This window comes from Symphodus melops (genome assembly GCF_947650265.1).
Source record: "Symphodus melops genome assembly, chromosome: 9".
In the NCBI taxonomy this organism is placed as follows: Eukaryota; Metazoa; Chordata; class Actinopteri; order Labriformes; family Labridae; genus Symphodus; species Symphodus melops.
This window is the reverse complement of record NC_136699.1, coordinates 8,746,975-8,774,467: the sequence shown is the minus strand read 5'-3', so window position 1 is coordinate 8,774,467 and position 27,493 is coordinate 8,746,975. Positions and strand designations below refer to the sequence as shown.

The 27,493-nt window shown below is 38.7% G+C and overlaps 1 protein-coding gene across 9 annotated transcripts in view; it reads right to left on the bottom strand.

The window, feature by feature from the left end:
* Nucleotides 1-27,493, bottom strand: part of diaph2 (diaphanous-related formin 2) — a 361,962-nt gene that overhangs the window by 122,889 nt on the left and 211,580 nt on the right. For all 9 annotated transcript variants that reach the window (XM_079352006.1, XM_079352004.1, XM_079352007.1 and 6 more), the window contains 3 exons: nt 21,214-21,315; nt 17,825-18,064; nt 11,754-11,883 (listed from right to left, as the gene is read on the bottom strand). In XM_079352006.1, coding sequence (XP_079208132.1) covers nt 11,754-11,883; nt 17,825-18,064; nt 21,214-21,315 — 472 coding nt within the window. The remainder of the gene's footprint in view (nt 1-11,753; nt 11,884-17,824; nt 18,065-21,213; nt 21,316-27,493) is intronic.

Below are 27,493 nucleotides of genomic sequence, written 5' to 3'. Positions count from 1 at the left end.
TTACATGCAAATGTGGTGCAACTGATTTAAATAATATTTGAATATGGATCACACAGTGTGACTTCATATCACAGAGCAGGAAAAAAAGAAGGTGCAAAATGCAAATCATCAACATGTAATAGAAAGGTCATAGTCAGGACCTGTTCGATTTATTTTGGAAATAAAGGGCTGGCTGCTGAACGAAACTCATTTCATCAAGCCTGGGGACAAAATTAGAGGATATCAGCTTGATTTACATCATAGAGGAAAACAAACACAATGGGGCCTGTGACACACAAAGGAAGCTGTTTCTGGAGGATGGTTTAGCCTCAGAGGCAACCAATCGATAGTGATCGACCTGTCGATCGCAGTCTGATTCCCAGGTGATCGCAGGAAGAGTAGAAGAAAAAAAAAAAGTCTGTGTGGCCGGCGCAACTTTCCTCACATGCAAGCTGAACTGCAACGTCAGGGCCAAAGCATTGTACAGCGTGAAATTGCAAGTTATGATGAGTATGTGCAGAGCATCTCGATAGCATTTGAGAAGCGTTTTATTGACTCTGGATCCATTGAACTTGTTGCCGGCTATACATGTTTTCCATTTGGTGCAAGAATTGATGTGGATGACATTGCTTCTGGAGTAGTGTCACTGCTCCACCTGGTTCACTCTGCTGCTGGAAATGAGATTCTGACACTGATCAGTCTTAGGGGCAACACCTTGCATGGAGGGAGAGTTCTAGAACCTACTGCTGGAATAAAAGTTTTAGAAGAAAAAACAAACACTTCAGAAGATGGGCCTTCAACCTGACAGCTCTTTTTGAATCAATATATTTGTGCAAGTCTGCTTTCTTTCATATGAAAATCATCAAGTCCAAGTACAGATCCAAAATGAATGATGACCACCTTGTGGCCTGCCAACACCTCGCAACCAAATTCTTCTGCTCTGCCAATAAGAAAATAGCTGCCTCCTGTCTGTGCCAAGGATCCAACTCAGGCAGTTAACATCTATTTCAGCTTTTGTGACTGAGAGGACCCTGTATTAGACCTAAACCTGAATGACTGCTCTCACTGTTGTCTTTACATGAAACTATACATTAATCTATCATTAATTGATATCAGAGTGGCGACTGTGCGTTTGTGAGAGAGAGAGAGAGAGAGAGAGAGAGTCTTAGAAGACTGTGGCAATTCAAAACTAGATCTTGGCCACATCTTGTTCAGCTGGCTTAAAGGAAAGCAATACCTCTTTTTATGTTACATTCTACTATATAACAAGTAGATGAACATGTGAAGGGAAAAAACATTGAATCTTTTCCTGAGCCTCACTTACTTCTTACTGGAAACACTTCATAGATGCAATGGCTTCAAACACTCAAGTATCGCAACAATAGGACTTGCAGTATTCTAAAACCATGTGTGCATCTTTTGTGGAATGGCAACAAAAATAACATTTTGTTTCATGTCCAGAAAAAAAAAAAAAGTGATAGGTACTGATAAGCATGCTCCAAGCACACCATGCAAGAACTCTAGGAGGGCTATAAAAATGTTGCAATACATGCAGGGAATACCAACAGTATGTACTGCGATGTGGTTGTTCCTCTGGGGGCCGTAACTCACGAGTGATGGAGGAATCTTCACACATCGTGGCATGCATTAGTGAATGGGGGCACAGGGGAGCCTAATCCCACAGGTCTAGTAAAACTTCAACGAGGAACGCCGCATTGCTCGCTTCAGGCCATGCTTTTGAATTATACATTGATGACAGCCCATGATAAAAATGACCCAATCTGTTATCCAAAATCAATTCCCAACCCCCGCTGTGTGAGCAGGGGTTGGCGAACACTACCTAGACTCTTATGACAGCATTTGAGCCACAGACACGTTTCTTTAAACTGCGGTCAATAGAGGCAGAGGGTGTGGGAAGGAATGGAGGGAAAACAGAGGTATTTTACTGCAATGACCACACAGTCGGTAAATGATCTGTTGCCTTTGTGGGCAAATAGTATGTTTGGATTTGATGTGTATTTTCCCCGTCCATGATTGGCACAAAAGAAAAGAACCGAACCCTCTTACTGCTTATTCAAAAATAAAAGCCAATAGCTGAATATAGTGTTATGACCACACACACAACAGGGACAATGGTTTGTGAGGTTATCCCACCAATCATACGTGCCAAACAACCTGAACATTTATCTTTATTTAAACATTTGGAAAGACGTGTGCTTCTCTTACGAAGAGTCAGGAGTTGTGCAGGAGGCCTCGCTCTGAAGAGAATAATTCCTTAAGAGGATAACACCCATACGCGCAGCAACACCAACACATAGACACACCATGCCTAATCTCTGAGCAACACTTAAAGCACATTCCTGCCTACATGATGCTGAGACAAGGGCATTAAGTCTTCACTTTCAAGGCAGTGAAAAGGATCACACAAACTCAGAAATGATTTGAATATTTTACTCCACTCCTACATCGTCAATGCTCCAGAGTTCCAACAACAGCATATAATCAAAACACTCAAATTAAAGAAACTTCTTAGTTTCTCCTCTGCAAGGACTATTACTGTGATTTACAATTGAATGACTAACTTAATATACAATATATGAAACTTTTTATCAGCTATAATTAGATAATGATTAAAAGTGAAAAAAAAAACATTTTCTCTGCTTTTTCTTCTCCTGTGATTAGCAAAAAAAGTAGTCTCTTGATGAGACCTAAGAAGAGCAAGTAAAATACCTGTTTGGAAAGCTTACCTTTTATTAAAATATACTTATCACTCAGCCGTCACACCAGCAATAAGAAATTCTGAAAAGGTCAGACTTTTTGTACTGTAGATTATGTTCTTTCAGTCAGTCAATATTAAAAATCCCCGAGCTTGTTTTGTAACATTTCAAAGGGTGTTATCTGTTGGGTGCAGAGATCACCTCAGAGAAAACTCAATTTCCTGCTCATTTGTATGACAATCCTAATCATTATCTTACTCATCAGAATCGACCGCTATCGGGTTTCTCCAGACGATCTGTAAAGTCTCCTAATGTTGTTGTTTTTTTAGATAAAATGCTACTTCCACAATTCAAGAATAGAGCATTTGTGTTGCTCAACGATTTTTATGATGGGTCAATAGCATTATTTCTATTAGTTTTGCAAGATTTCATAAATGCATATTGTAATTCAAGCTTTGTGACCGAATCCTAATTGAATGTGAGCAGTATGACAATATGCTTAGCCAATCAGAGACACTGAAAAGTACCATGTTTGTTGGGGGTTTTTTTGCTGCATGTTATTAGTTTCCTGCATGCAGAATGTGTTAAGTGCTAGGATTGCATGGTGCATGCATTGGCCTGGCCTTACAGGGTGCTTTCGTTCAAGAATATTCTGAACGACAAAACTACACCGCTTACAAATAGGAGAAAAGTAAATATATTATACTACAGAGATTCTACATGAGCTTAATTAAAATGCACACAACATCTGTTGGTTATAAACACATCATTAACATTCTTGGGGGTTAAAAATAGACATGACTGTAATTTTGTTTTTGATCACAGTAGCAGCTGCCTCCTTTGAATGCTGCTGTGTAAGGCAGGTGGTTTGCAGAGATCTACTCATAGTTTCTCCTCAGCATAGATACATATATTACATCTGTGGTGGGCTGTTTCCTCCTCATAGCTCAAAAACTCGACGGGAAGTGGTGCATTTGTCATTTTAAAGCACTGTTACCAATCAAAGGCTGTTAGTAGTAGTTTGAGAGGTTGAACTGAATGCGTTGATTTGTTTTTCAGGCTATTACATATTTCAATGATTTCTAGGGTAGTGTTTGGACTTTCTAGACCCTGGGTACAGTGTCTTGATGGTTCATGGTTATGGTGCATTTTAAAGACAAGGCCAGGACTTTCAAAGTAAACAAACTCTGCACCCCCCTTTTGTCACCACATAACATACCGCCTACTGCACATGCCAGCTACTTGAGGTGCTTTAGAACTTCCTTCTTCAGGTTGTAAAGTTCAACAAGGTACGCGAGGTATTGTTTGAAAGATCATTCTAAAAATACTACAGGTATTGTAATCGACTGTGATGGATGGGTTCCAGTTATGAGTGAGAGCAGAAAAACCAAGTTGCATTTGAAATGGAGCTTCCTTATTCACCTCAGCTCATGGAACACTCCCAGCATGGCAAATGGTCCACTGCGACAGGCTGAATTTCTAGGCTGGCAAACAGCATTATTCTCATTCCTGGTCCCATTGTCAGCTCTCATTGAAATCTGCTGTCACGGACTGGAGCCTGATGCTAAGCAGGGCTGCTGGCCTCCTTGCATGTGTCTATCTCTGTCTACACTCATACTGCCTGGCCAAAGAGGTGATGTAAGAAATCAGAGGTGGAGGGAAAGAGAGATGGACAGAGAAAGGAAAAAAAGAAGAAGAAGAAGAAAGAGAGACAGAATAGTTGTTTTGGTCTCACAATGAACTACTCATCCACCGTGAAGTGAGTAAAGAGCAAAAAGAGGGAAAAATAGAAAAAAGAAAACTCTGGAGGGCTCATCACTCAGCCGGAGCTGGAGGAGCCAGACAGGTCTGTTTCCTGTTCCTAATATTCTTCATGACAGACTGTCCATTTAAAACTGCTGGCCTCACTGATCCTGCTCTATCACTTTCAGGGTGCAGGGATGTATACACCTTAAACAACCAGTGAGGAAATTGTCTCTGTTTCTAGCCACAGCAAAAGTGTTCAATTTTCAGCGTTGAGTTTTCCTCACAGTAGGTTGATGTGTATTTTCAATCACACTGGCAGGCAGATTCAAACTCCTGGAAGAGAATAGCTACTCAGTGAGTACATTTGATGATATAAGGCTGGAGCTCTTTATTATGACACTAACAAATCTTGCCAGATGAAGTGTAGCCATTGGAAAATAACACTGGTTTACCACTGTTGATAACATACAGGCAACATACATCAACCTCAACATCCAAGTTTTTTTCCACTTCCATTGATTTACCTTTGTTGTTGTATTTTTTCTATTCAAAGTCAGTTTAGCGTTATGTTAGCATAAGGACATAAAAACCTTTATTTTTAAAACAATGGCACTGAAGGATCCAGACCACCTGACTAAACTAGGTTGATTCTAATATAGGAATGGTGCACGGTTTTCTTCAGTAGTGCAGGCCATTTGAAACTAGTGACTGTGTTTCAAGTCATCTGAGATTTTGGCTTTTTCTCTCCTCCTTGCAGACCCCCTTATTCTCAGTCCAACTGGATGGGATGCAACAGTGAGCGGCAATCTCCAGATCTCTCCATAGATTTCCAAAGAGCTTTAAATGCAGGCTTTGTCTGGGCTTCTAAAGGAGCATACAGAGACAAAGCCACTCTACTGCTGTCTTGGATGTGGGGATCTGGGTCAATGTACCGCTGGTAGGTGAATCCTCACCAAGTTCACAACTTATGAGCACTTCCCAGCTTCACAACGGCAAAACAAATGTATGTGTAAAACAAAAGATGATACTCCATTTCCTATAAACTATCCCAATTTACAAACTGTCTTCAGGTTCACTCTCATGTAATTTCCCTCTTTATAAATTGCAATAAATTTGAAATACTGCACATTTGAGAGCCTTATACCACACTCTATTAACTTCCACGATTAAATGGCAAATGGAATTCCCATTGTGAATATTAATATGTGCCTAAATCAGATTGTCATTCGATTACTTCTAAAGGAGACTGGGAAAGTTTGACTACAAATCTAAGAATGTGGATCTCACTGAGTGTGAAATAGGTTATTATTTTTACCCCCCAAAGGTTGAAGTATCTGTTGTAGTGAATTATTGGCAGTGATTGTTGTGACACTCACAATCTCTCAAGTAGCTTCATATCACAGCTGTGATGAAACCTGCTGATTCCCAAAGCATTGCATTTGAAGGAATTAAAAATAAGCTGCCAAATATCACATTGGATGAAAAAGTCATTTGACTGCACAGTGGAAAAATAAAGGTGGAGGGGAAATGGGTGACATGAGGGCTCACTTCAGGATGTGAGAATACAACAATCATAGCTTTATACCCAGAATGGGCGCAATCAAGTGCACAGTTAACAATAACAATGATCTATTATTTTACAACAGAAAAGCCAACACTTTGTTTATCTGAATTCATAAAGTCCTAGTCTACTAAAGTAGATATGTGTACACTGTAACCTTATTGTGTAACCCTGATTACAACACACATTCTTCCAGGGATTTCACATTCCTCATACAGTATTTCTGGACGATTTATTTGTTAATTTAGTTTTTAAACAGCAAGTTTTGAAAATCTAACATGTGCTAGTTGCACATTTGAGCTTGCTATAATTGATTCTTGTTAGTACACCCAATCTTCTGCTTTTATCTTCAACTTGAGATATTAAAAGCACAGATTAAAAAAAAAAAGGTTTAAGGCACACCAGCTCTAAGGTGTATGAATGTTTGAAGTTTCTTTCAAATAAAAACACTGCTGCATCATTGCAGTTTATAGTGAAGAGTTTTGCATGCAGTTCTTAGTTGAGACTCTGCAGCTGATTTCTGGACTGGCAAGAGAGAATAACGAATAACCCCATGACTCCCTACAACTCTATTGAACCCTAAAGACAAATGATCTCTTCTGTGTTATACCCCATCCAGAAAGGCATTTGGTCTACGTAATACAGAGCAAAGTACTGCTAGGAGTTTAAATGGGAAATGGGCACTGCTTTATTATGCTGCAGTGCCTTCAAATGAATGTGGATAATAGATATATTCACAGCGGTATTAATATCCTCTGAGTTCATCTTTTTTTTCACTCCCCTCATTCTCCATTTTCTCTCTCACAGGCTCCAAAGTACTTTGCCCTTGGCTATGCCTTATACTAAATAGATTTATGAGAACATTTGTGTCATATTTCCTCTTTTTCTCGGATTGTCAAGACAGATTGTCAGTGTGCCACTGATTGAGTGGAATCACCACACAGACTTAGTTCCCATTGTCAGACCCACATATTCATGTGGGTTGGAGTCTGGGGGGGGGGGGGGATTTAACAAGGCAAATTGGCCAATGACACTTCTTTCAAGGCTTTGGCGCTGCCATTAAGATGAGGTCAGGGGTATAAAAACAGAAGCTCCGTTGACTACATTTTTAAAGATTATAGTCTCAGTATCCATGAGTACATCTCTGAAAGAACTTACTGTTAAAACACGATATTTATCACAGAAACATTTTATATGCATATGTCCTGCTAGATTGAGGAATATATTGAAATAAAACCACAATGAGATGGGACATTCTGTTGCATTTAGTAGCCTATTGTACTCTAAAACATGTTTTTTATAAAAGTAGCAGAATGGATGTGTATCTAGAAATTAGCCAAAACTTTCAATGGAATTCTTTTGTTTTAAAATTATGAATCTGTGGCTATAACCGTTAAAACAAACCACACACAATTACGATTAGGCTGATTGTTTACTGAAACACCCTAATAAGAAGGACTGACTGATTATTTTCTATACCACTAAAATACAGTAAATATCAAAACTAGTCATGTATACTCCAGTTGGCAGAGGTGATTGTGTGTTGCAGAATATGACCAGTCATTTTGGGAGGAAGGAGGTGGTGGTGGGGGGACAATTTCAATCAGGAGGCCTTTTTTGAGCTCCCCAGACCTCCTTCAAATCCTTCATCCCTCAGAGTGATTTATTGGTACAAATCCAAGACGACATGGTGGCAGGAGAGGCTACCGATCCTCAGATCATACAGAGGTGGAGCTCACAGTGAATTATGGGAAACGTTTGGACACACAGTAAATTCTAAAATCAGAACTGGTTTAATGAGGGAAGGAAACAGTTAGACATATGTGAAATTGGAAAGATGCTCCTACAAATATGCAGGTGGCATTTTAGAAAATTATCAAAAAAATCAAGAACCTAGGTCTGTATTGTATCAAATAAAAACTTACATTTTACATACATTTTAAAATAAGAAAATTGGTTCCATTTGTGTCAAGATTGACCATCACACAGTATTCTCTATCAAGGTCAACATTTTACTGTCACAACACATAATTCAGAAAGCTGCAGTGATTTATTGACCTCAAGCTTCATCACATTCTTAAAATTCTGAATTCCTGACAGACACAGGGGTCTCTTTAGCCTCTCTTCTCTTTCTCCAGTACAATGCTAGATGCAAGTGAAAAGTTCTGTTACAGTCCGTGTCTGTTATTCAGGTTGGGATCATTTTAAAAGCTTAAGCAATCAATGCTTTTGTAAGGAAAGAAATGCATGTTCTACCCTGACCTAAGGGCAAACCACTTTTCTATCTGGAGAATAAAAGATGGTGAGCAGAGTGCAATTAATTCTGATATGAGAAAATTACCCAACTGACCTAGATGCAAGTATGTTCCTTCAAATCTTACGGAGGGATTTGATAGAGATGTCAACTTTGCTCCATGGGTTCTTAAGCCCACAACAGTTACCTAAGATTAAAAACAAGATATACTGGCACATTACTAAGAAATGAAACTGAAACTAATCTTCAGATAATAATGTCTTCTAGAGTGGGTGACATGGTGGGAAGTGACTGGTAGATTTTTGAATCCACCAGTCACAGAGGCAGGTGAAAATGTTAATTTCCTACCTGGTGGTGAAGTAAACTTCAAATCAACTTAACAAGAAGTTCTTTGAAGTTCATGATGTGGTGACTTATGCCGAGATGAAGGTTTTAATATGGCTTTTAAAGCTTTTTTCTATTTTACCGTGATATGAAATTGAGGTTCAGAAAAGCTCCTGTATACAGCTTTGTTTCCTTAAATAATCAGAGCCCTTATTAATATAAGAGAAAATCACAAAGGTAACATATTATATTTAAAAACAAACAAAAAAAACCCTACACTGCAGTACTCTTTGTAGTCATTTTCGTAGTAAAAATGTATATATTGTTTTAAAATGCTGTAGGCCCAGCATGGATGTTGGCCCATGTCTGGGTTCAAATAGTTAAATGAAAACCAAATAAAATTTCTTTACTACTTACACACACACACACACAGTTATTTTTGAACTTTAGAAGCCATGTGTGTGCTGTGCATTGATGAAGCACAGTCCTTCCCTTTGTCCAGGTAATATCTAAACCATATGCAGCATGCTCTCCCTGCCTCCTTACATAATCATGTGAATTCTAATCAAAGCTGCCCTTGATACTGGCAGGCTTTGATAATGGCTTAATCCTGAGAGAGAGTCTCCAGAGGGAGTATGTCTGTGTGCTGGACTTGTCTTAGTTATGGTTAACCTCTTGCTTCTGTGAGGAGACCAGCTCTCCTCTGCTCCCAGGCTAGTCTATGGGCTGCATCCTGATTTATGTTGGAATGCAACTAATAATCACAAGCTTTGTGGGGAACCACTACCTGTAAGAGTTTATCATATATACTATAATAATAAAAGTAATAATTACTAAAAGTCATCAATATTAAAGCAGTCAGAATAGTAGAATTTTACCGTGAATATGAGAGAGTAAGGAGCAGTGAAGTCAGGGCTAATATGATCAAGTGGTAATGACACAAAGGCTCTTCATTTAAATGGCTGACAGCAGTCCTTGCTGCATAGTTAGGATGTGAAAGACATCATGGCTAAAATCAAAAGAAGAAGCGGCACCATTTTAGTCAAGACTGAGCTATAAATGTATATCACTGCAGTTTCACTGTCAGTGATACATGTAATGTGAGCACATACATATGCAAGTGTTAATAGATACAGTACCTGCATAAATACAGAGGCAAAGTGGTCTAAGTGTCATTGCAGCACTTATCATAAATTCCCATTTTTATATGCTATAACAGTAGTAAGATATCATCCTTCAATTCAATATTCACAGGCTTGGTGTAAAAGTCACAGAAGTTGAGTGTTTTAGGGTGGCTGTATAAGAATATGCACCGTTTGATATGGTGCTGAAAGTGTCGCAATAAGGCTGTCCACAAGACAGAAAGGTGACTAACCAATCACTAACAGAGCGTTTACACTGGTGGACAGAAAGTCTGAAGCAGCCAATCAAGGCAGGGCAAATGCTGCTTTCTCACAGAAATTATCCCTGATTGCACTTATCAATGCTGTGTATTAATTGCACTACCCCCAAGGATTGTAGATGGCCTTTGATTACATTTGAATCCCCCTACAATGCACAGTGTTCCTTTGAGCCAATACCTCCCCTACCTCCTTGCCTCTGACAATCAACAATCAGAAATCACATGCTTTTTGTGACAGGCTGAACACAGCTTTGTGCACATCAGACTCATTACCCAAGCAAAGATATCAAGATAGTTTCATTATGTCCTGTATGTGAGATGTTTGGTTTCTGATGAAATGTAGTGGTATGGATAAATAATTTATTGTGTACAGTCAAAGTGTAAACATTGGCTGTGGTGTATCTTTTAATATGAAGCCCATAAAGATGTGTTTATATGTTTCCAAATAAGCATGGAAAGTATGTTACTAAGAAGAGAGTCACAGGGGAAAATGTTCAATCAAAACCCGAGTTTGAAAGGAGACGGTTTGAGAAGTAATTACAAAAAAGAAACAAAAAAAGTCCTAAATGGAGGCTATCATGCACGAGTTGTTTTTTTAACTTCATGTTAGAGCGTACGGTGCATTAAGGTGAAAAGAGCGGCTTTATTTAATTTTCTTCAGTTTCCCTGAAAGGGAGAGCCAGAACTTGTAAAGAATTTGGAGATAGTGTTAAATTATTCAATGCTGCTCTGCTGTTCAACAGGCAATAAAAGCTTTCCAAAGACACGGAGCTGGCCAGCACACGGCCTCTGATCACCATGTTCCTCTTTGCTTCAAAGGAAATCGAATAGAATTGACTTTTACAGGCACGTGGGTAAAGGTTTCAGCCTTTCTCATTTACTTGACTTGAAGGTGCTAAAGACTCAGTAAAAAAAAGATATAGCAGAAGGTAGAACAAATTCAAATATGAAGTAGTACAAACAGAAAGAGAGGAAAAGATTTGCAAGAGTGTGGACTGTTTATTTAAAAAAAAAAAAAATCAAACAAAACAAACAAAGATTCAGATTTTACTAAAATAACTTCAGGCGTGTTTGTGCTTTTAATGTCTTCAAATGTAATCATGAAGTCCCCTTAACTGTTACAGTACACCATTAAAAACCCGGTTTAATTAGATGTGCTGATCAATGAAACAAGAAGCAATGGGTGCCCAGATTAAAGTGTGTTTTTTTTTTTCTTTCTTTTTGCATCCCTGCTCCTTAAATAGTTCCTCAGGGTTTCCTGCAATAGATATTTATTTACTGGTCTCAGCCAATTAACTGCCATCTCCTTCAATTCCACAAAATGACAAAGTTGATATAATTCAAATTTGGTGAAAAATAGACATCTAAATATATACAGCGCATGAAGTCTCTTCAGTCCACTTACACAATGGATGGCAGCCTTAGTCAAGTGCATAATTAGTGGAATTAGATTAAATAACCAATTACGAGACTAACAAAGTAAATAAGCCTACAGGGACTCCACCAAATGCTTGAGAATAGAATTAGAGTGGAATTAGTTTATTGACAGGCTGAATGACAGTGTGGTCAGACAAACAGCTCTATTCCTGTCACAAAGACTGAGTGCTGGCTGGAGTCAGGGGATGGACGTAGAAAAGGGTGCAAATGTGTGAACTAAAACAAATGGGTGAAAATCAAATAAACATAATGTTGGTTGGTTTTTTTGGGGGTTTTTTTTGTTAGAGTGGGGATGTGATGTTCAATGGATGAAGGAAAGAAATAGAGACATACCTCTGCTGGCACTTTCCACGTGTTCCAGTTCGTCTGGAAACCTGAGAATGGCTTCAAAATTCTCTTCACACTTTTCAGCCAGGAAATGAAGAAGTGTTGTATTCTGACTGGTGGATTTGGTGTCTCGAAGCTGAAAAGAAGAATAGAAATAAATTGAATAAACTAGACTTTGTGTTGTTTTTTGTTATTTCTCCATCTAAGGAGCAAAACACACTGCAACTTTCACAATATAGTCACTCCAGGGCTGGTAATATTTACTACTGTACCGTTTTCTCTCTCTCTTTCTCTCTCTCTCTCTCTCTCTCTCTCTCTCTCTGTCTATTCATGTTGCAGTCTCTATCTCCACACAGGATTTCAAAAGACAGGCAAACTTAACAACCCATAATCTTAAAATGAAGAGAAAAAACCGAGAGATTCTGCGTTAAGTAATTGAATTATATTAGTGTCCTAAACGCAAGAGCTTTAGGACTGACATAACAATAAAAAAACCAATAGATATACACATCCATAATGGACCACTAGAGTTGTGTTGAATGTGTCTGTAGTTGCAGAGACCCTGCCCTCTTCCTAAATGCTTTTAATTGGCTTATGTGTACAATGTCCGTCTTTGTTTTTCACATCCCATTGCTTATCTCCCTCTACTGTTACTTTGAAGGCCTTTTGTGGCTGCAGGATGGCAGACAATTTTAAGATATATAATACATGGTCACCAATATAATAACTAACATGCATGTTTCAGGTCTAAGTTAAAGGCATGGTTGTTCTCCATTTTGAAATGACAGGCTGGCTGTGGCCAAAGCACAGTGGGGGAAACTAAAACAAATCTGATTCAACTGACTTTTGCATCCAAGTACTGATGTCTTAAAACAAACATACAAACATGCGTATAATCCAATAAAGTCCACATAAAATAAAGCAAAACCCAGGAGAATAAACACTGATGCAAGAAAGTTTGAAGCAAAGTACTTCACTGTGTTTGCCAAAGATATAGTGTTTGTGTGTGTGTGTGTGTGTGTGTGTGTGTGTGTGTGTGTGTGTGTGTGTGTGTGTTTGAGAATGCCAGAGTCTCCACATCAGTGCATAGGGAACTTGTTCCATATTCATTCCCCACCGTGATTGCCATGCTGTTCGAATGGCATGCTGGGAAAACTAATTATCACAACCCACCTCTGTGTACTCATACTGATAATATCCGCGCTGTAAACAGCCGGCAGTTGGACATGCCCACACATGTGCACACGCAAACACACATGTGCACAAGCTCTGACACGCACACACATTTAGACAATAGTGAATTGAAACAATTACCGGCAGTCAAAATCATACCCTTGTGCATCAACACAAACACACACCCAGAGATGCATATTTTCTTCGATGAGGATCAATCATTTGCTCACGTTGGGTAATCACAATTTAATTTCATGGATTTAAAATTTTAATTTGTTTATTGTTGTCCCCTGAACTGTCATTACCGCACAAGAAGGTGCATCTCTGGTACGCTGATTTCATCCGCTAACTAATATTAGTAATGTGTAATAAAGAGAGGGTAAACTGGGAGAGGAAAAAAAAAATACAATCAGGGAGTCGTGAAAGGTAACAAACAGCAGACATACTGGAATAATAACTCTGAATAATTTTGCTGAATTACACATAATGTATCTCTAGATTGTACTATATGGTCCTTGGCCTCACTGATACCATGTGTTAATGAGTCAGAGTGATATCTTTAACCTGAACGGATTGTAGTGCTAAAGGGCAGCACTGCGGGCAAGCTTAGGTGTTTTATTGAGTGCACTTGGTTGAAGTGAGTTAAAAGAAACTGTGTGGTTCCACGTACTAAGAGAGTCGATTCATGTATCTGATAAAAACTAGAATTAAATAAGCATTCGGAGGTGAATATCTCCGACATAACAAGACTGAACAACTGATACTAATTCCAGCTCACATTTGTTGTGAAGATATCATCACATTTAAGTTCCTTTAAGAGCAGCCTAAAAACATTGTTTTTATCTCGTGCCTTTGGCTGCTAGTTTATCTGTGTGTGTGTGTGTGTGTGTGTGTGTGTGTGTGTGTGTGTGTGTGTGTGTGTGTGTGTGTGGGACCCTTTATAATGTTTTATTAATCTAAAATACACCTTTGAATCTATTTGTTCATATTGAGTTTATTATTGTCCAATATAAAGAACATTGAGTTTACATTTGTATGAACTATAATACACAAATAACATTTAATTTAAATCTAAATAATCAATTCAGTGCTACAAACATATGTACAATACAAGGAGAGTAGTTGATATGACAGCTGTATAGATGTATTTTTTTTCAGAGAAAATGTTGAGATAACAGTCTGTATATTTTTTTTTTGTAAAGGTAAGACATTCTGCTGAGGGCAGTGGGAATACTGCATGAAGCCGGAGGTGCTGATGTTACTTTCACAATATTTTACATCAGGTATTTCAGCCTGAGCTGCTTTAAGGTATCGTGAGAACTGAAGCAGCACTGTGGAGCATCTTTGCAAAGGCTCTACAGAGAGCTGGTCCATGTCAAAGCCTGAGGCCATTTATTAATCATAGTCCACACCTTGTCCTGGCAATTTCAAAGTTTGTGCCAAAAGCCAAAAGTGAAAAGGGATTTCACTGTCTGAGCTCACAGTCTTTTTAAACAAATCATTACAGTTGAAGTAGATGGAAAACACTGCTTCAAAACTGCTTTTCTCAAAACTATTTCCAAATAGCAATATCATTCAGCCTTTTCAAAACATGAATTGCCTAGAGCTGCTACATATTTCATATCCCACACAAGTTAAACCAGCATTTCCATTTAATTTACAATTGATCTTAGCCATGTACACATTACAAGCATAGTTGCTTCAACTCGCGCAAAAAGCTGCTTTCTGACCAGGGCTCAGAAAATCTGCAGAGACACCTCCCACCCCCACAAAGGACTGCTTTTGCTGCTATACTCTGGAAAGAGGTTCCACAGCCTCCAGGTTCTGTAACAGCTTCTTCCTTCAGGCCGTAAGACTTTTGAACACAATAAAATAATCCCTTCATTCCCCCTCAAACCCTCACAACGGATTACCTCACTGGACTTTAAAAAAAAAAAAAGAGTGGAATATATTTATCTGTATAATATCCCACACAGCTTTTGTTTATATATATTTATATCTGCACCTTACTTGTATACTTACTGTATGCAAATACTTGATGCTGCTTTTCTGTCCTGCAGTACAACGACCCAATGCAACAAAATGTTGTTCTTATCAGCACTGTAAAGTTCAAGTTTGAATGACATTAAAGAAAGTCTAAGTTAAAGTCAAAGTCAAAGTCTAACTTAAATATCTAGATTCAGAAAGTGAAACATCCGAATATTTCACTTCGAACAGAAGAACGGGTGATGGGAATATAGAACCGGATTCAGTCCTTTAATTTAACATGTAACATTTTCAGAGGGAGCTGCAGCACAGGACAAACACATGATGCTGTCCCTTTCCTTTTATATATACGTTTTTAATTAATAGGAAAGAAGAGTACACATATTATACATATTAAAAGAGCATGCACGACCACAGTGGAGAAAGACTTCTATGAATTACAGAGAAATAGTGACTCTAATTGTATAATAACTTATATCTGTTTCAGTAATTATAGCTGCAGAGAAAAGCAGGGAACAAGGTCACCCTGATGTCTTGTAGATGCCGCCTGGATACCAAGTTGAGTACCTAGGAGTACGCTTGTATTCTTCAACCTTAATTGAACACAAATTATCGCCATGTGGTCTTTAATAATTAAGCAGAGTCTGTGGAAGTGTTTTTCACAAAGTAAGATGGGGATAAAGCCCGGGAGGAACAATATTTCATTGTTTTTTTAGTCACACAGCAGATGGTTTTATCCATTTACACAACGTGTTTCACTATGGAAACAGAGCCCTCTACATTGTATTGCTGTCATTTTAAACTTAAAGTTTACCTTATGTTTTTGGCAATCAATGTTTAATTTTTTTTCCTTACAAAGTCAAAACTTACGATCAGCTTGTTGAGGGTGGGGGATCTGAAGGTGGAAGGCAAAGGTAGGTCAGCCACATTGCCTTTCTGCTTTCCGCTCGTTCTCATCATCAACCCCCTCCTCCCTTATGAGCCCATTAGGTACCCTAGGCCTGCCACCCAGGGGGCCATTTACTTGATTGACTAAAGTGAGAAAGCAGACTTTTTTTTAAAGGTCCATCTATAATGGCCCAATCAGCCCCCTGAGGCATTACCAAGGCTCTACACTGACACTCCACAACGATTCAGTCTGCTTGAAAGGATACCAAAGACATGCTGGTTTCTATACCAAAGTTCTCTTTTAACACCTGCATGTTTACTGGCTTTGGACATTCACATGTAGATCGCAAATACAACAGAAATGAATGTTTTCACAAGACATCACTTGTCACTTTGACATGTGTATTCATGATGGATCCATTTTTTTTTTACTCATAGCTTTTGTAGCACCGATGTAGAACAGCACCGGGTTACAGAATACTGATACCAGAAGGGAACGTGTTGCTGAAAGGTCACACAGGCAGCCTACAGGCAGTTTTTGAATCTATTTCCTGTAATAACAAGTAGTTATGTTTTCTAGTTCTAGATTAGATTACAACGTTTGTCGTCCAGTAATAACAAGCTGATTTGTCGAGATTCTAAATAAACGGCTAAAATTAATCAAATATCGAGGTAAAATAGGCACGATAACGAGATGAAGAAGTCAAAACTTTTAAAAAAACTGTCCAAATCTAGTTCTTGTCACAGGAAAACTGAGTGAAATCAGATGTGATGATACCTGTCTGCTATAGGCAATGAAATAAATATCCACTTCAGTTCTATAAGAGACACTGAACACAGCTGCCTAAGTTACTCAACACTGTGCCAAAGCTATAAGCTAAGGGACAGACAACACCGTAATATATATATATATATGTTTTCCTCAATCTTTTTCCTTTAGGCAGTTGGCATGAAAGGAAGTTCAGTATTTAGGGCAAATGGCAACCTGGCTGATATTTCAAGGTGTAGTGAGGGTGGTCATGCTTCACAGAGGATTCTCAAGAAAGTTTTTGTATCATCTCTACAGCATAACATTTAGGGACAAGAAATCCTGAAACAATAAGTCAAGCACAAAGTAACAAAACATGGTGATGGTGGTGCAGATGGTGTGTCTGCCCCACCACAACTTTCTACATTTGCGGTTGAAGGATATTGTTGAATCCATGACATGAACATACTTTACTTGGTTTTACTGTGGGACTGACAGTCTTTCCTTAGCCTAAGCAATCTTCCTCTCAGGACCCAGAATAGGAAAAAAACCTCCTTTTTTACTGCCTGTCTGATTATGGTTTATTAGAATCCCCATTAGCCATGGCACATGGCCGCAGCTCCTTTTTCTGGTGTGTTTGAGTATGGGCTGCTTCATGAGCTTGGTCGTGCTTATAGCTGTGTGTGCAGGCAGCCAGTCTTCTCTTTCACACCTCTGCATGCTGTGATTTTATCTGGCAGTGGACACAAATGCTGCCTTTATCTTGCTCCAGCTGCCCTGTCATAACTCAGTTTTTTTTTTTTTGTTCTTTGATTGTTGATGTTGAAATAAAGATCTTAAAATGACTAATTTCCTTTGAGGCATTACTGTGAGAGGTTTGCTAAAGACCTGCTGTAACGTGTCAATTGTTTTAACCAACAATTCAACAAACAGCTGAGTGTGATAAGTTTGTTTCTACCATCTACAAACAACATTTGATGGAGGTATGACAGGTGTGACTGAGACTTATGTATCCTTAGAAGACACCACATTTGATTGCATGTTTAATACATCTACCATGCATAAACAGAAGAGGCATCACACTTAAAGTCCTCTCACCGAACTCCATCTGAAAGAATAATCTCTGTTGTCTTTTTTCGGGTAGCTAAAAAGTGTTACTTGCTGTGTAGCAGTGTAATGAATTTAAGTCTGGAAGTTTCACAGATTTATCGAATGAGTTTTCTACTATCCTACATTAAACCTGAATATTGACATTTTATTTAGTGCTAGGTCAGAGTGTTACCTTGCAGAGGAAGTTGATGTTGAAACCAAACGTCTGGGCGTTCCTCGAGCCGGCGTTCATGTAATTGCCAACCAGCAGCACCAGCTCCAGGAGTTTGCTGAAGCTATCGCTCTTCTTCACCTCCTCGCAGGCGAACGTCACGTTCATGATGTCGGGCCGGATGTTGTTGACCTGCTCCTCAAACGTCAGCTTGAACAGAATACCGTTGAGACGTGGTCGCAGGAGTTTTACTGAGCTCATCTGAAGGAAAATTATTGGAGAAGCAGAAACGGGAGACGTTAGTAACCATGGCTGCAACCTTCCAATAAAACCATCCCTCGACGCAGTCAGTTCAACACGATGAATTCCCCTTCCTGCCCTCTGCTTACGTTGATTTTGAGAATATTAATGTTGTAGTCTCCAGCTTTCTCTTGGCGTAGGGCCAAGGTGGTTACCTTTAGCCACTTTATAATTTAAAAGGAAACTGTTTCTCGCTAAGTATCTTGTAACAAAAGAAATGATTTACTGATTTATTTTTTTGTTCTTAAATAAATACACATTCTTTTGGAGAGGCCTGCAATGTCCCCATTGAAAAAATGAAAAGCTTCAACTTTACTCTGACAATTGAAATGTTCCTTGATGCTCAGAAGACAATACACCAGTGTATTGTTTGTATTAGAAAGAAACATCTACTCTTGATTACAAATGAGATGTGCCTCGCTTATTTTGCATTAAGGTACTGTATAAAATCCCTGTAAATGTATTATTATAGTTCTAATTCTGCATTTAGCATTGCAAATTCTCATAGATATTTGAAATCAATCCAATATGTTCCCTGCAAACGGGATTAAGCAAATACAGCAAATACATTTGATACAGTTGCAAGCTTTGCCATCCACTGTTATGTTCAATCTGCAGTGTGATTAAATCTACAACTCCTTTAAAAGAACTGAAAATCCACTAGCCTCTTTAGCAAATGGGGCTAACCCCTTTCCAGCCTCCCGTCTGACTTTCATATGTACAAAGGAATCCCCCATTACACAGATTTGCCATAAATAATATAACAGCCTCAATCAATACTTGTGGGCTTGGGAGTGGAATTACTGAAGGCAATCAAAAATGAGGGCAATGGAAGACAGTGGAAGGGAGTTAAAACAAATAAGGTTTTGGCTGTAAGATATGTGGCAAAACAGCAACCACAGACAAATTCCACAGATTGCTGCATAATCCGGTGCTCGGAGGCATTCTTCAGTTCCAGCCCATAATGTTTCATTACGGCTCAAATTTATTCATGTGTATGGGCAAGTTGTCTGTCAAACAACTCTCCACTTCCCCCACACCAACAATCCCGCCCACTTCAAGTCCTTGCACACGCACATCTGCATAGACACACACTAGCACACACTGGCACAAACACTCCTCCCATCTTTCTCACTTGAATTGATTTGTATACAATAAGGAGAAATCACAATGAATGCCAGCACGTTGGTGACAGCTCTGGCAGAGAAAAGCTTGAACATGGCTTATTTCCCAGGGGAACTAAATAGCTCTGCATTGAGGAACTACTTCATCAGCAGGGAGGTATATGATCACAAAATTGGTGAGATCACAAGGGAGACTGCCACCCCCTGCTTCATTACATCTCCTAAAAGACACAGGCAAAGAGAAGCCTTCAACGAATAAAGAGACTAGCTGGGGAGACGGAGCACATCTTCGACCCTTGGGTATAATTGAACATTTCTTTTAGTAAAAACTGAGTAATGTAACTCTGTGATCTGGTGTTGAAGTTCAGTTTGAAAGATAACAGTTCTTTTTACAGTTGAATAAAGTGCCTGGATAGTCACTTGGTAAATTGATGGCAAGTGCAGTTAATTATAAAGTAATTACAGTGGTAACTAAGTGGAAAGGTCAGAGCGGCTTGATGATCTGCTCCTCTTTCCTCTTCAATAGATTTACAGTTAAACTCTGCCTTTCCAGTCAGCCGTCAAAATAGCTGAAAATGAAGAAAGAGCAAAGGTGGGTGTGAGAAGGTCAGACTGTCCACGCCAAAAATATTATTATTTTTTTTTTTTTTTAGTAACCCTTTTGTAGTTGCCATGACTGGGCTAAAGATGGAATCGGTGTTGCAAAATATAATAACAGGAAGAGTCTGTAAAGGATGGCAACAAGGTTCAAATTAAATAATTAAGTAAAGACAAAACTTCAAACGAGAGGACTGGGTTTTTGAGTTTCCATGTGATAAAGAAGTTCAATATGTACGACGTACCAAGTTTTGTACAAAAGGTCCCAAGTCACAAATGTAACTGTTAAAAAAAACAAAAAAAACCCCATCTCAACACTGATTTAGGTTTCTCCTTTCGTATTAGTGGGAGCTGGGATAAATTGACCTTTGTGATCATTTGATTAAGAAGTGTATACTTGGAAAAGGTAGCAGTTGACGTTATCAGGGCCAAAGTTTGCACAGGTTTCAATCAGGGTTGGATCATATGTGAGATATAGGATGCTTGATAAATGAGTTTGGTGCAGGACAAAAACATTCTTTGACTTCATGTTCACCACCAACGATGTCAGTGGAAAAGTTAAATAGACTTGGCTTCAGATGTTTACATCCTTTGTTAACTCAGTATAATACGCTGACATAAGACAGTGGCTTATTGTCCAATTTTTAATTTTGTATGGTCTGAAAAAATGTACATTTCTGAGAGCCATCCCTCTTAGTGTGCACTGTGTTACTCACATCATTAGGTATTCTATTGCTGAAAATATGGTAGAACTTTTCAAAGACCTTTATTACACAGGATTCATAGCATATTAATTCTAACCCTTCATAGCCGTAGGGTATGATTTTATCATGAGACATCATTGACAGTTGATGTCAAAAAAATGGCATTCACTGAATTCTTGATGCTGACTCTTAATCAAAAATGTCTGAACTGTTCTTTGCAAGAGTCAAAAGTGCTTTGAGAAATCATTGCTTCTGTCATTTTGGAAGTTCAGCTACAAAATATTGACTTTTTTCAATTTAATATGCTGTTAATATTGTTGGATCTTTTAATAAAATAGAAGTGTGATTCTTAGGGGAGTATCCATTGAAATGATAGATTTTTACATTTCCTAGTCTCTCGCTAAACTGCTGTCCTAATCAAGCAGCCCCCCTCCAAAAACGTGGACATAATCATGCAAGAGAGATTCACAGAAGTGTTAAAGAAGAGTGTGTGTGTGAGTGTGAGCAAGTGTGTGTGTGTGTGTGAGAGGTATACTGGGACACAAAGAGTGAGCAATGAATAAGAAATTGAATTTCTAAACTGTGCATGCTTGCTCGTGTTTTACTGCAGCCGACTGGGAGTATGGTTGTGCATACTGTGTGTTCTCTCGTGGCGATTCAGTAGTCACCAGGAAATTATACTCACCACAATGCCAAACTGCTCCGACTCCACAAGCTCCTCATATTCACCCTTTAGTTCCGCCAGCGCACTCAGCTCTTTCTGCTCTGGCAGGTTCTTTATCAGGTTCTGCAAATGGGAGAGCACACACAAACACAGACGCACGTCGTACAAGACAAACACACACACACACACACACAACAAAACAAAGCAAGTGTTAATACAAATCTCATTTCTGTCGATGTCAGGATAAAAATCTCCTTGCAGACAGGGATGACAGTTCACACAGGCAGAGGAGATAAGAGAGCCTACAAGAAGTGCTACTTAGTTTATTGAACCTAAATGGTTACCTCTGGTGATGAAACAAATGGAGCCAATGTGGAAGTGCTAAAAGCTGCAGTTCCTCGAATGTCCACTTGAGACTGGACACAATTTTAAAATGCTATTTTTTCAGCAGATATAAACAATAGCAGATGTACACACACTGAAAGGATGATTTTTTTTATTAAAAAAAAATGTATTCGCATAAATCTGTTTTGATTTGATTTAGCCTAAGAATAATTCATACACGTCTTTAATTTGAGGCAAGGCTGAGCTGACTGACAGGCGGCCATCTCTGTTTCTGTTTCTAGATCGATTCAAAATTAGTCAGCAATAGTGTTTTAAACATGTCAGCAACCATTGTTCTTCAAAAAGCCTGTTCTGAAAATACAATGGGTGACATCACAGATACTATGTCCAGCTTGTATACACTATATGGTTGAGTAGTATAGTATAAGCATAAAACGTCTTTTCCAAAGAAGAACAAGTACTGACATATAAAGGCATGTAATAAATCTGTAGACGAACGACATATGAGATTGGTGTGAAAAGAAAACATTGTCTTTCCAACCATTTGTCTTCATTAGACAAAATTACATTTACAATGCATATAGGTTTATCATTTGTCGAGCGGAAGAAAAAGTAGATACGGTCACATAATCACTTGTCACTGTTAGCTTTTTACTGTGACAGTGGTGGCCCTTAGCCAATTACACAATGTGTCAGGGGTTTTCAGATAACTGACCTTCTGCTGCATAATCCACATCACCTTGCAAGGGTCTGAAAATACATGCAGTGGGGTTTTTGTAATTAATTCGCTATTTTTTTTTTCTGTTAAATCTCCCAGCAAATAAAAATGAAGACAATGCAGCTGTTGGTGGGGTTGAAGATTAAGATGGAGATGAGGAGGAACATGGGAGGGGCCTTGTTTCATGTAAATGTTAATTGTTTGTGTGAAGGTCAGCCAAGTTAATAAAATTGACCACCGCGACTTTTCCCTCTTTTTCTCAGAGGAGAAGATGAGGAAGAGGTGCCCTTTTCCGCTTTCTTCACAAAGCTTCCTTTCTCATTAGCTCTCCAAATGTATTCAGCAAAAGCAGACTGGCACGGAGTCACGTGGACAGATGGGAAGAGGAAGAGATGCTGCTGCTGCTGCTGCTGCTGCTGGGACTTCTGACCAACGTAGAGACCTACAACAGGGATCTTGTCCAGAATCTACTGCCCACTAATGATGACATAGTTGTCCTTCCCTCAGGGGCTTAAGCAGTCTAAAAAAGTAAGTCATATTGCATGCCTGGCTTTCCATGTTTTGGAGAGAGCCATAATATCGGATCTCGCTTGCTTTTGCTGAAGCTCCAATTAGAGTCTGCAACAAGCAATGGTGCCAGGATAATAAAGCCTTTTGATCATATCAGCAGAAGCAGAGAGGACTGTTGATGATATAAAAAAAATAAAAGGGAAAACATTTGTGTAATTGGATTAGTAAGAGAGGGTTTATATTGGAGTTATATGATGACTGTGCACATGGTTTTCCTTGTTTCTCCACTTAAGTTTCAAAGCAGTAAATATAGTCTGTATGCAATACAAAGCTACTAATGCTAATCATCCACTCATGGCCTTTCACACAGATGTGATGTTGTGTTATCTACTTCGGGATTCTTTTATGAATACAGGGCAGAAAGCAAACGCAAATATCCTCAAACCTGCAGATTCTTAAAGAATATACAGCACAGCTGCTAATTCAAATAATCAAGTCGCTTCTTGTAAACCTTTACAGATTTTATACAGGTTTCACTCTCATGCAAGAAATATGTCTTCGGAAATGTATAAGGATCACAATAAAAGGTAGCTTTCACTTAAAAAGACTGGAACCATTCAGTGCAAAGCAGAGATGCACCAATTAGGAAAATGTAACAATGTTTGAAATAATCGTTTAGCCGATTGCTAATTTCAAAAACAATGTTTGCTCAACAGGTGACTTCCTATGAACAATACAAACACTGCTTCCTGAATCAGTAGTAAGGTGTAATAGATGACAGCCATACATTGATCCGGCCCAAAAAATTAACCCATTTTACTGACATCGGTTCGTGCTACAGTGTTTGCCGATGTTCTGATGTCTGTCAACAGGGCCAATATTTTTGCCAATATTGATGCCGATCAGTGCAACACTAGTGTAAAGCCTATTGAAATGCATTAATAAAATTCCAAGGCATGAGCAAATGCTCTGCATGTCTATATGAGACAAATGAATACAATGTAAATGAAAATATTATATTTAAATTAAAAGGTTAAGAGTTGGATTAGTTACTTCTCCTTGACATTTTGTCCTTGGCTCTTAATGGATCAGCTTAAAAAACAACTTCTAACTTAGAGAGTTTCATCTAATTATTTAGTCCGTTCTAAACGTTTATTTTTCTCTCTAAAACATAAAAACAATCAGGGTTATGTCACATTCCTTTAACAGTTAGTTGCAGTTTATTCCCACAGAAAGAAATTGAGGCGAGTGTCCTTGCCAATGTCTTTGTTGGTTAATGATTTTCAGCTCATTTCTGGTATTGTTTGTTCCCATCCCTATTATCCTATTAAGAGCTGCTCATGCTTGATGGACGAGAGCATGCAAAACTCCAGAAACACACAACTGAGACAGTGCTTTAGATTTGCCATTTCCAAAGTACATGCCTTATTAAAAAAAAAAAATATATATATATATATATATATATATATATATATGTATGGAGTGGATTAGATGTTTTGAAAACGCTTCCTTCAAAATGTTTCAGTTGAGAACATTTGTACTCACAATATCGATGACTGGGAACCACAAAAAAAATCAAAACCACCTTGAGCTTGTCATCTCGTTCGTCTGTCATCTTGTTAATTATTAGAAACCCCACAGAGCACAATTGACACAAAGGCAGCACCATATGTGAGGCAATGTGGGAGACTGGGTGATGATGCTGGGCCAGACTCCTCACCGCAGGCCACCAGACAAACACAGCAGTCTAAGGAAGAGTTCTGGAAGTATGCTTACAACAGCACACATTCATTCACAGCCTTGGAGGTAGAGGAGGGTGTTACGTATACGCACACTTGCCAATAAACAATGACAAACACAAAAACAAACACGTTCTGGTAGAGATGTCAGATCACCTACAGTCTCTCCTCACACAGATGGGGAAAAACAAAAAAATGATGTGAAGATTGTGAAAATCAGTGGTGAACACATTTCTGTACATTTATATGTAAAACACATACATGTAATGGTACATTCAAAACACTTTTTGAAACGTAACATAGATTATGTTTATTTGTCCCCAAATATATTTGGACTGAGAACATAATCAGAAGCATAATGGTTTCAGAAGTGTAACTTCAGTATTTATTCTATTTTAAAAATGAGACCGGGGTCTGTGGATTTCAGTGGCCCCAACATGTCATTTTAAATCTACATATATTATCCTCCGCTGTTACCGTTCAAAAGCTTTTCAGAGTTCCAGTAGTGTATATTTTTATGCAAATCTTCTTTTGGTAGTCAAGAACTGCTCTTTTTTTGTAAATCCTCGATGCCATCATTAAATATGTGTTTCAACTGTCATTCAACTGTGAGCTAAGTCTGACAAATCAGAATCAATTAATGGTTGTCAGGGACGGTGAGAGTCCAATAACAGATGCAGGAGCACAGTTTAAGTGAATACTAAATCCATCTCTGCCAGTCAAAAACTTCCGCTTTAAGCTTCAATTTAAAGTATCAGCGTGGAAAAGAGAATAACTTATGGACCCTCAGTCCTATTCTGAAACAGAGAGGACATTATTAACAATCATATATTTGAACGATAGGGAGCCTTAGAGAGCTTCACAACACTGTCTCTGGAGGTTTCACCTCATGTTCACTTGAAACTGCCCTATCACACAAACAAAGACGTAAAAAAAAAAAATACATAAAAATGAAGATGGTAAATATTTGCCTAGGTTTAAACCTTAAGGCTTGAAAGTGGATGCAAAGCAAAAATAGAGTGTAACCGTAATAGGAGATACAGGCTACGCTTCACTAAACATTTGTAGAGTATGACAGTATCTGTAGGGCTTTCACTTCCATACTTTGATCTCTGCTGCTGTCAGCTAGCTTCCAGCGATTCAAGTTCACAGTTTTACAGCACCCGCAAACTCATGCCAAGTTAATACAGTTTAAAGTGAGGGTATTAGGCACGTATTAAGCATATAAATAACCGTACAGTTTACAGAACTGTGTGCTGTTAAATCAGCAGGGGCTGGTGTAGTGCAATGTGTTCAAGAGCTTTGATATCAGTAATATAATGAGTTGAAGGTGAGAATTATTTCATAAATTGAGGATCATTTATGGTCACTAACCCAAACCTTAACAAAGGAATTTAAGCCAAGCTCAATTACAAGCTTTGCTGTGCAGAGAGGGCTTATTACATCTGCCCCACCCACTTTATGACTTCTACCTTGTGAAGCCTGTTCCCAAAAATAACGTTAAAATGACAAAGAAAACCAAGAAACCCGAGTTGATAATCGATACAGCTGTTCTCAGAGCAATAAAATCTTTATTAAGCTGGGTTAAATAAAGGAGAAGAGGGGGAGAACCACTCGACGCCTGAAAGATTATCTGAGTAAACTGCGTTCCTCTCTACAAGGCCTATGGGAGGTCTACAACACAGACGGAGCAGGAGCCGTGTCTGCCATGTGCTTGACAGATGTGATTTTCTACTTTTTAATTGATTTTCTCCTCAATTTTGAGGGACAGAGATCCATGTGGTGTTTGTTGCCCGTTTTTTTTTTTCGTGATGAAGAGCAACGTGGGACTGCCATCTCCCTGCCGCGACACCTCAGCAGGCTCCCTACCTGGCTCGTGGCGAATCAGTGAAGGCTTCAGCTTGAATCAATAGCAAACTAAGAGACAGACTGCTCAACATTCTGCAAGCTTTACTTCTCAAAACCAGTGCTTGACAGCTCCAAAAGACATTATGTGGAATTTAAAAATGTTTTCTTCTTTTTTTCGAAGTAAGCTTAAGATTCAAAAGAGGAAAAAAAAAACTGTGCACAATAGTTTGTGGGTGTAGACAGCATCCATCTCAAACAAAAGGTTAGTACCAGAGAACTGGAAACTGAATGTGTTGAACAAAGGCTATCAAGTTGGGTTTTTTTGTTTGTGAGAACGGGCAGAATTTTGACAGAAAATGCTTAGAAAACCACAGCGCAGTACATTTCAGATGCAATGTGTCTCGTCTAAATTTTTAACTTCTTTCCAAAAAAAAGTTTAAAACCAAACAGTTGTATCTGAAAAAAATATGTAAAGCATTTACAACAACAATACAGGTTTTCATCTCAGGTTAAGCAGATGTTTTCTTTAACACTTAACCTCAACAATTAGAGGAAAACCAATACGAGGAAACGAGGATCAAAGAACAACAAACAAAAAATCTTGTCTTACAGGTAAACACGTTAAACAATGAACATCAGTCATACTCGCACTTGTATTCTTACCAAATCTACACCCTGCCAAACCACACAAACACCTCAAATCTCGTTCTGAGAAAAGCTGCAGTGACAGGCTGACAGGCAACAAACTGAGTGTGACAGGTTCTAAAATCGCATTAAAGTAAATGAGAAGTGTGGTGTGAGAGAAAGACACAAACATAAAGAGTGAGGTGTGTGTGTGTGTGTGGGGGGGGGGAGAGAATGGTTGAGAGAGATATAGAGGGGGAGGGATTAATTTGAGGGTTGGGGCTGGAAAACCTGACAGACTTACTGTGACATTAAACGTGTCTGTTAGCAGGAAATGTGTTGAGGAATTCTTCCGTTTGCACACCTGAGCACTTACATTCAGCTTGATAGGTGTGAAGCAGGATTAAGAGGGATATTAACAAGGCAAAAAGAGGGCTCAAGTTGAGAGAGACAAGAGATAAGCAGAGATAGAATGTTTGAAAGGAGAAAGAGAAAAGCATGGGATAAAATAACAAAA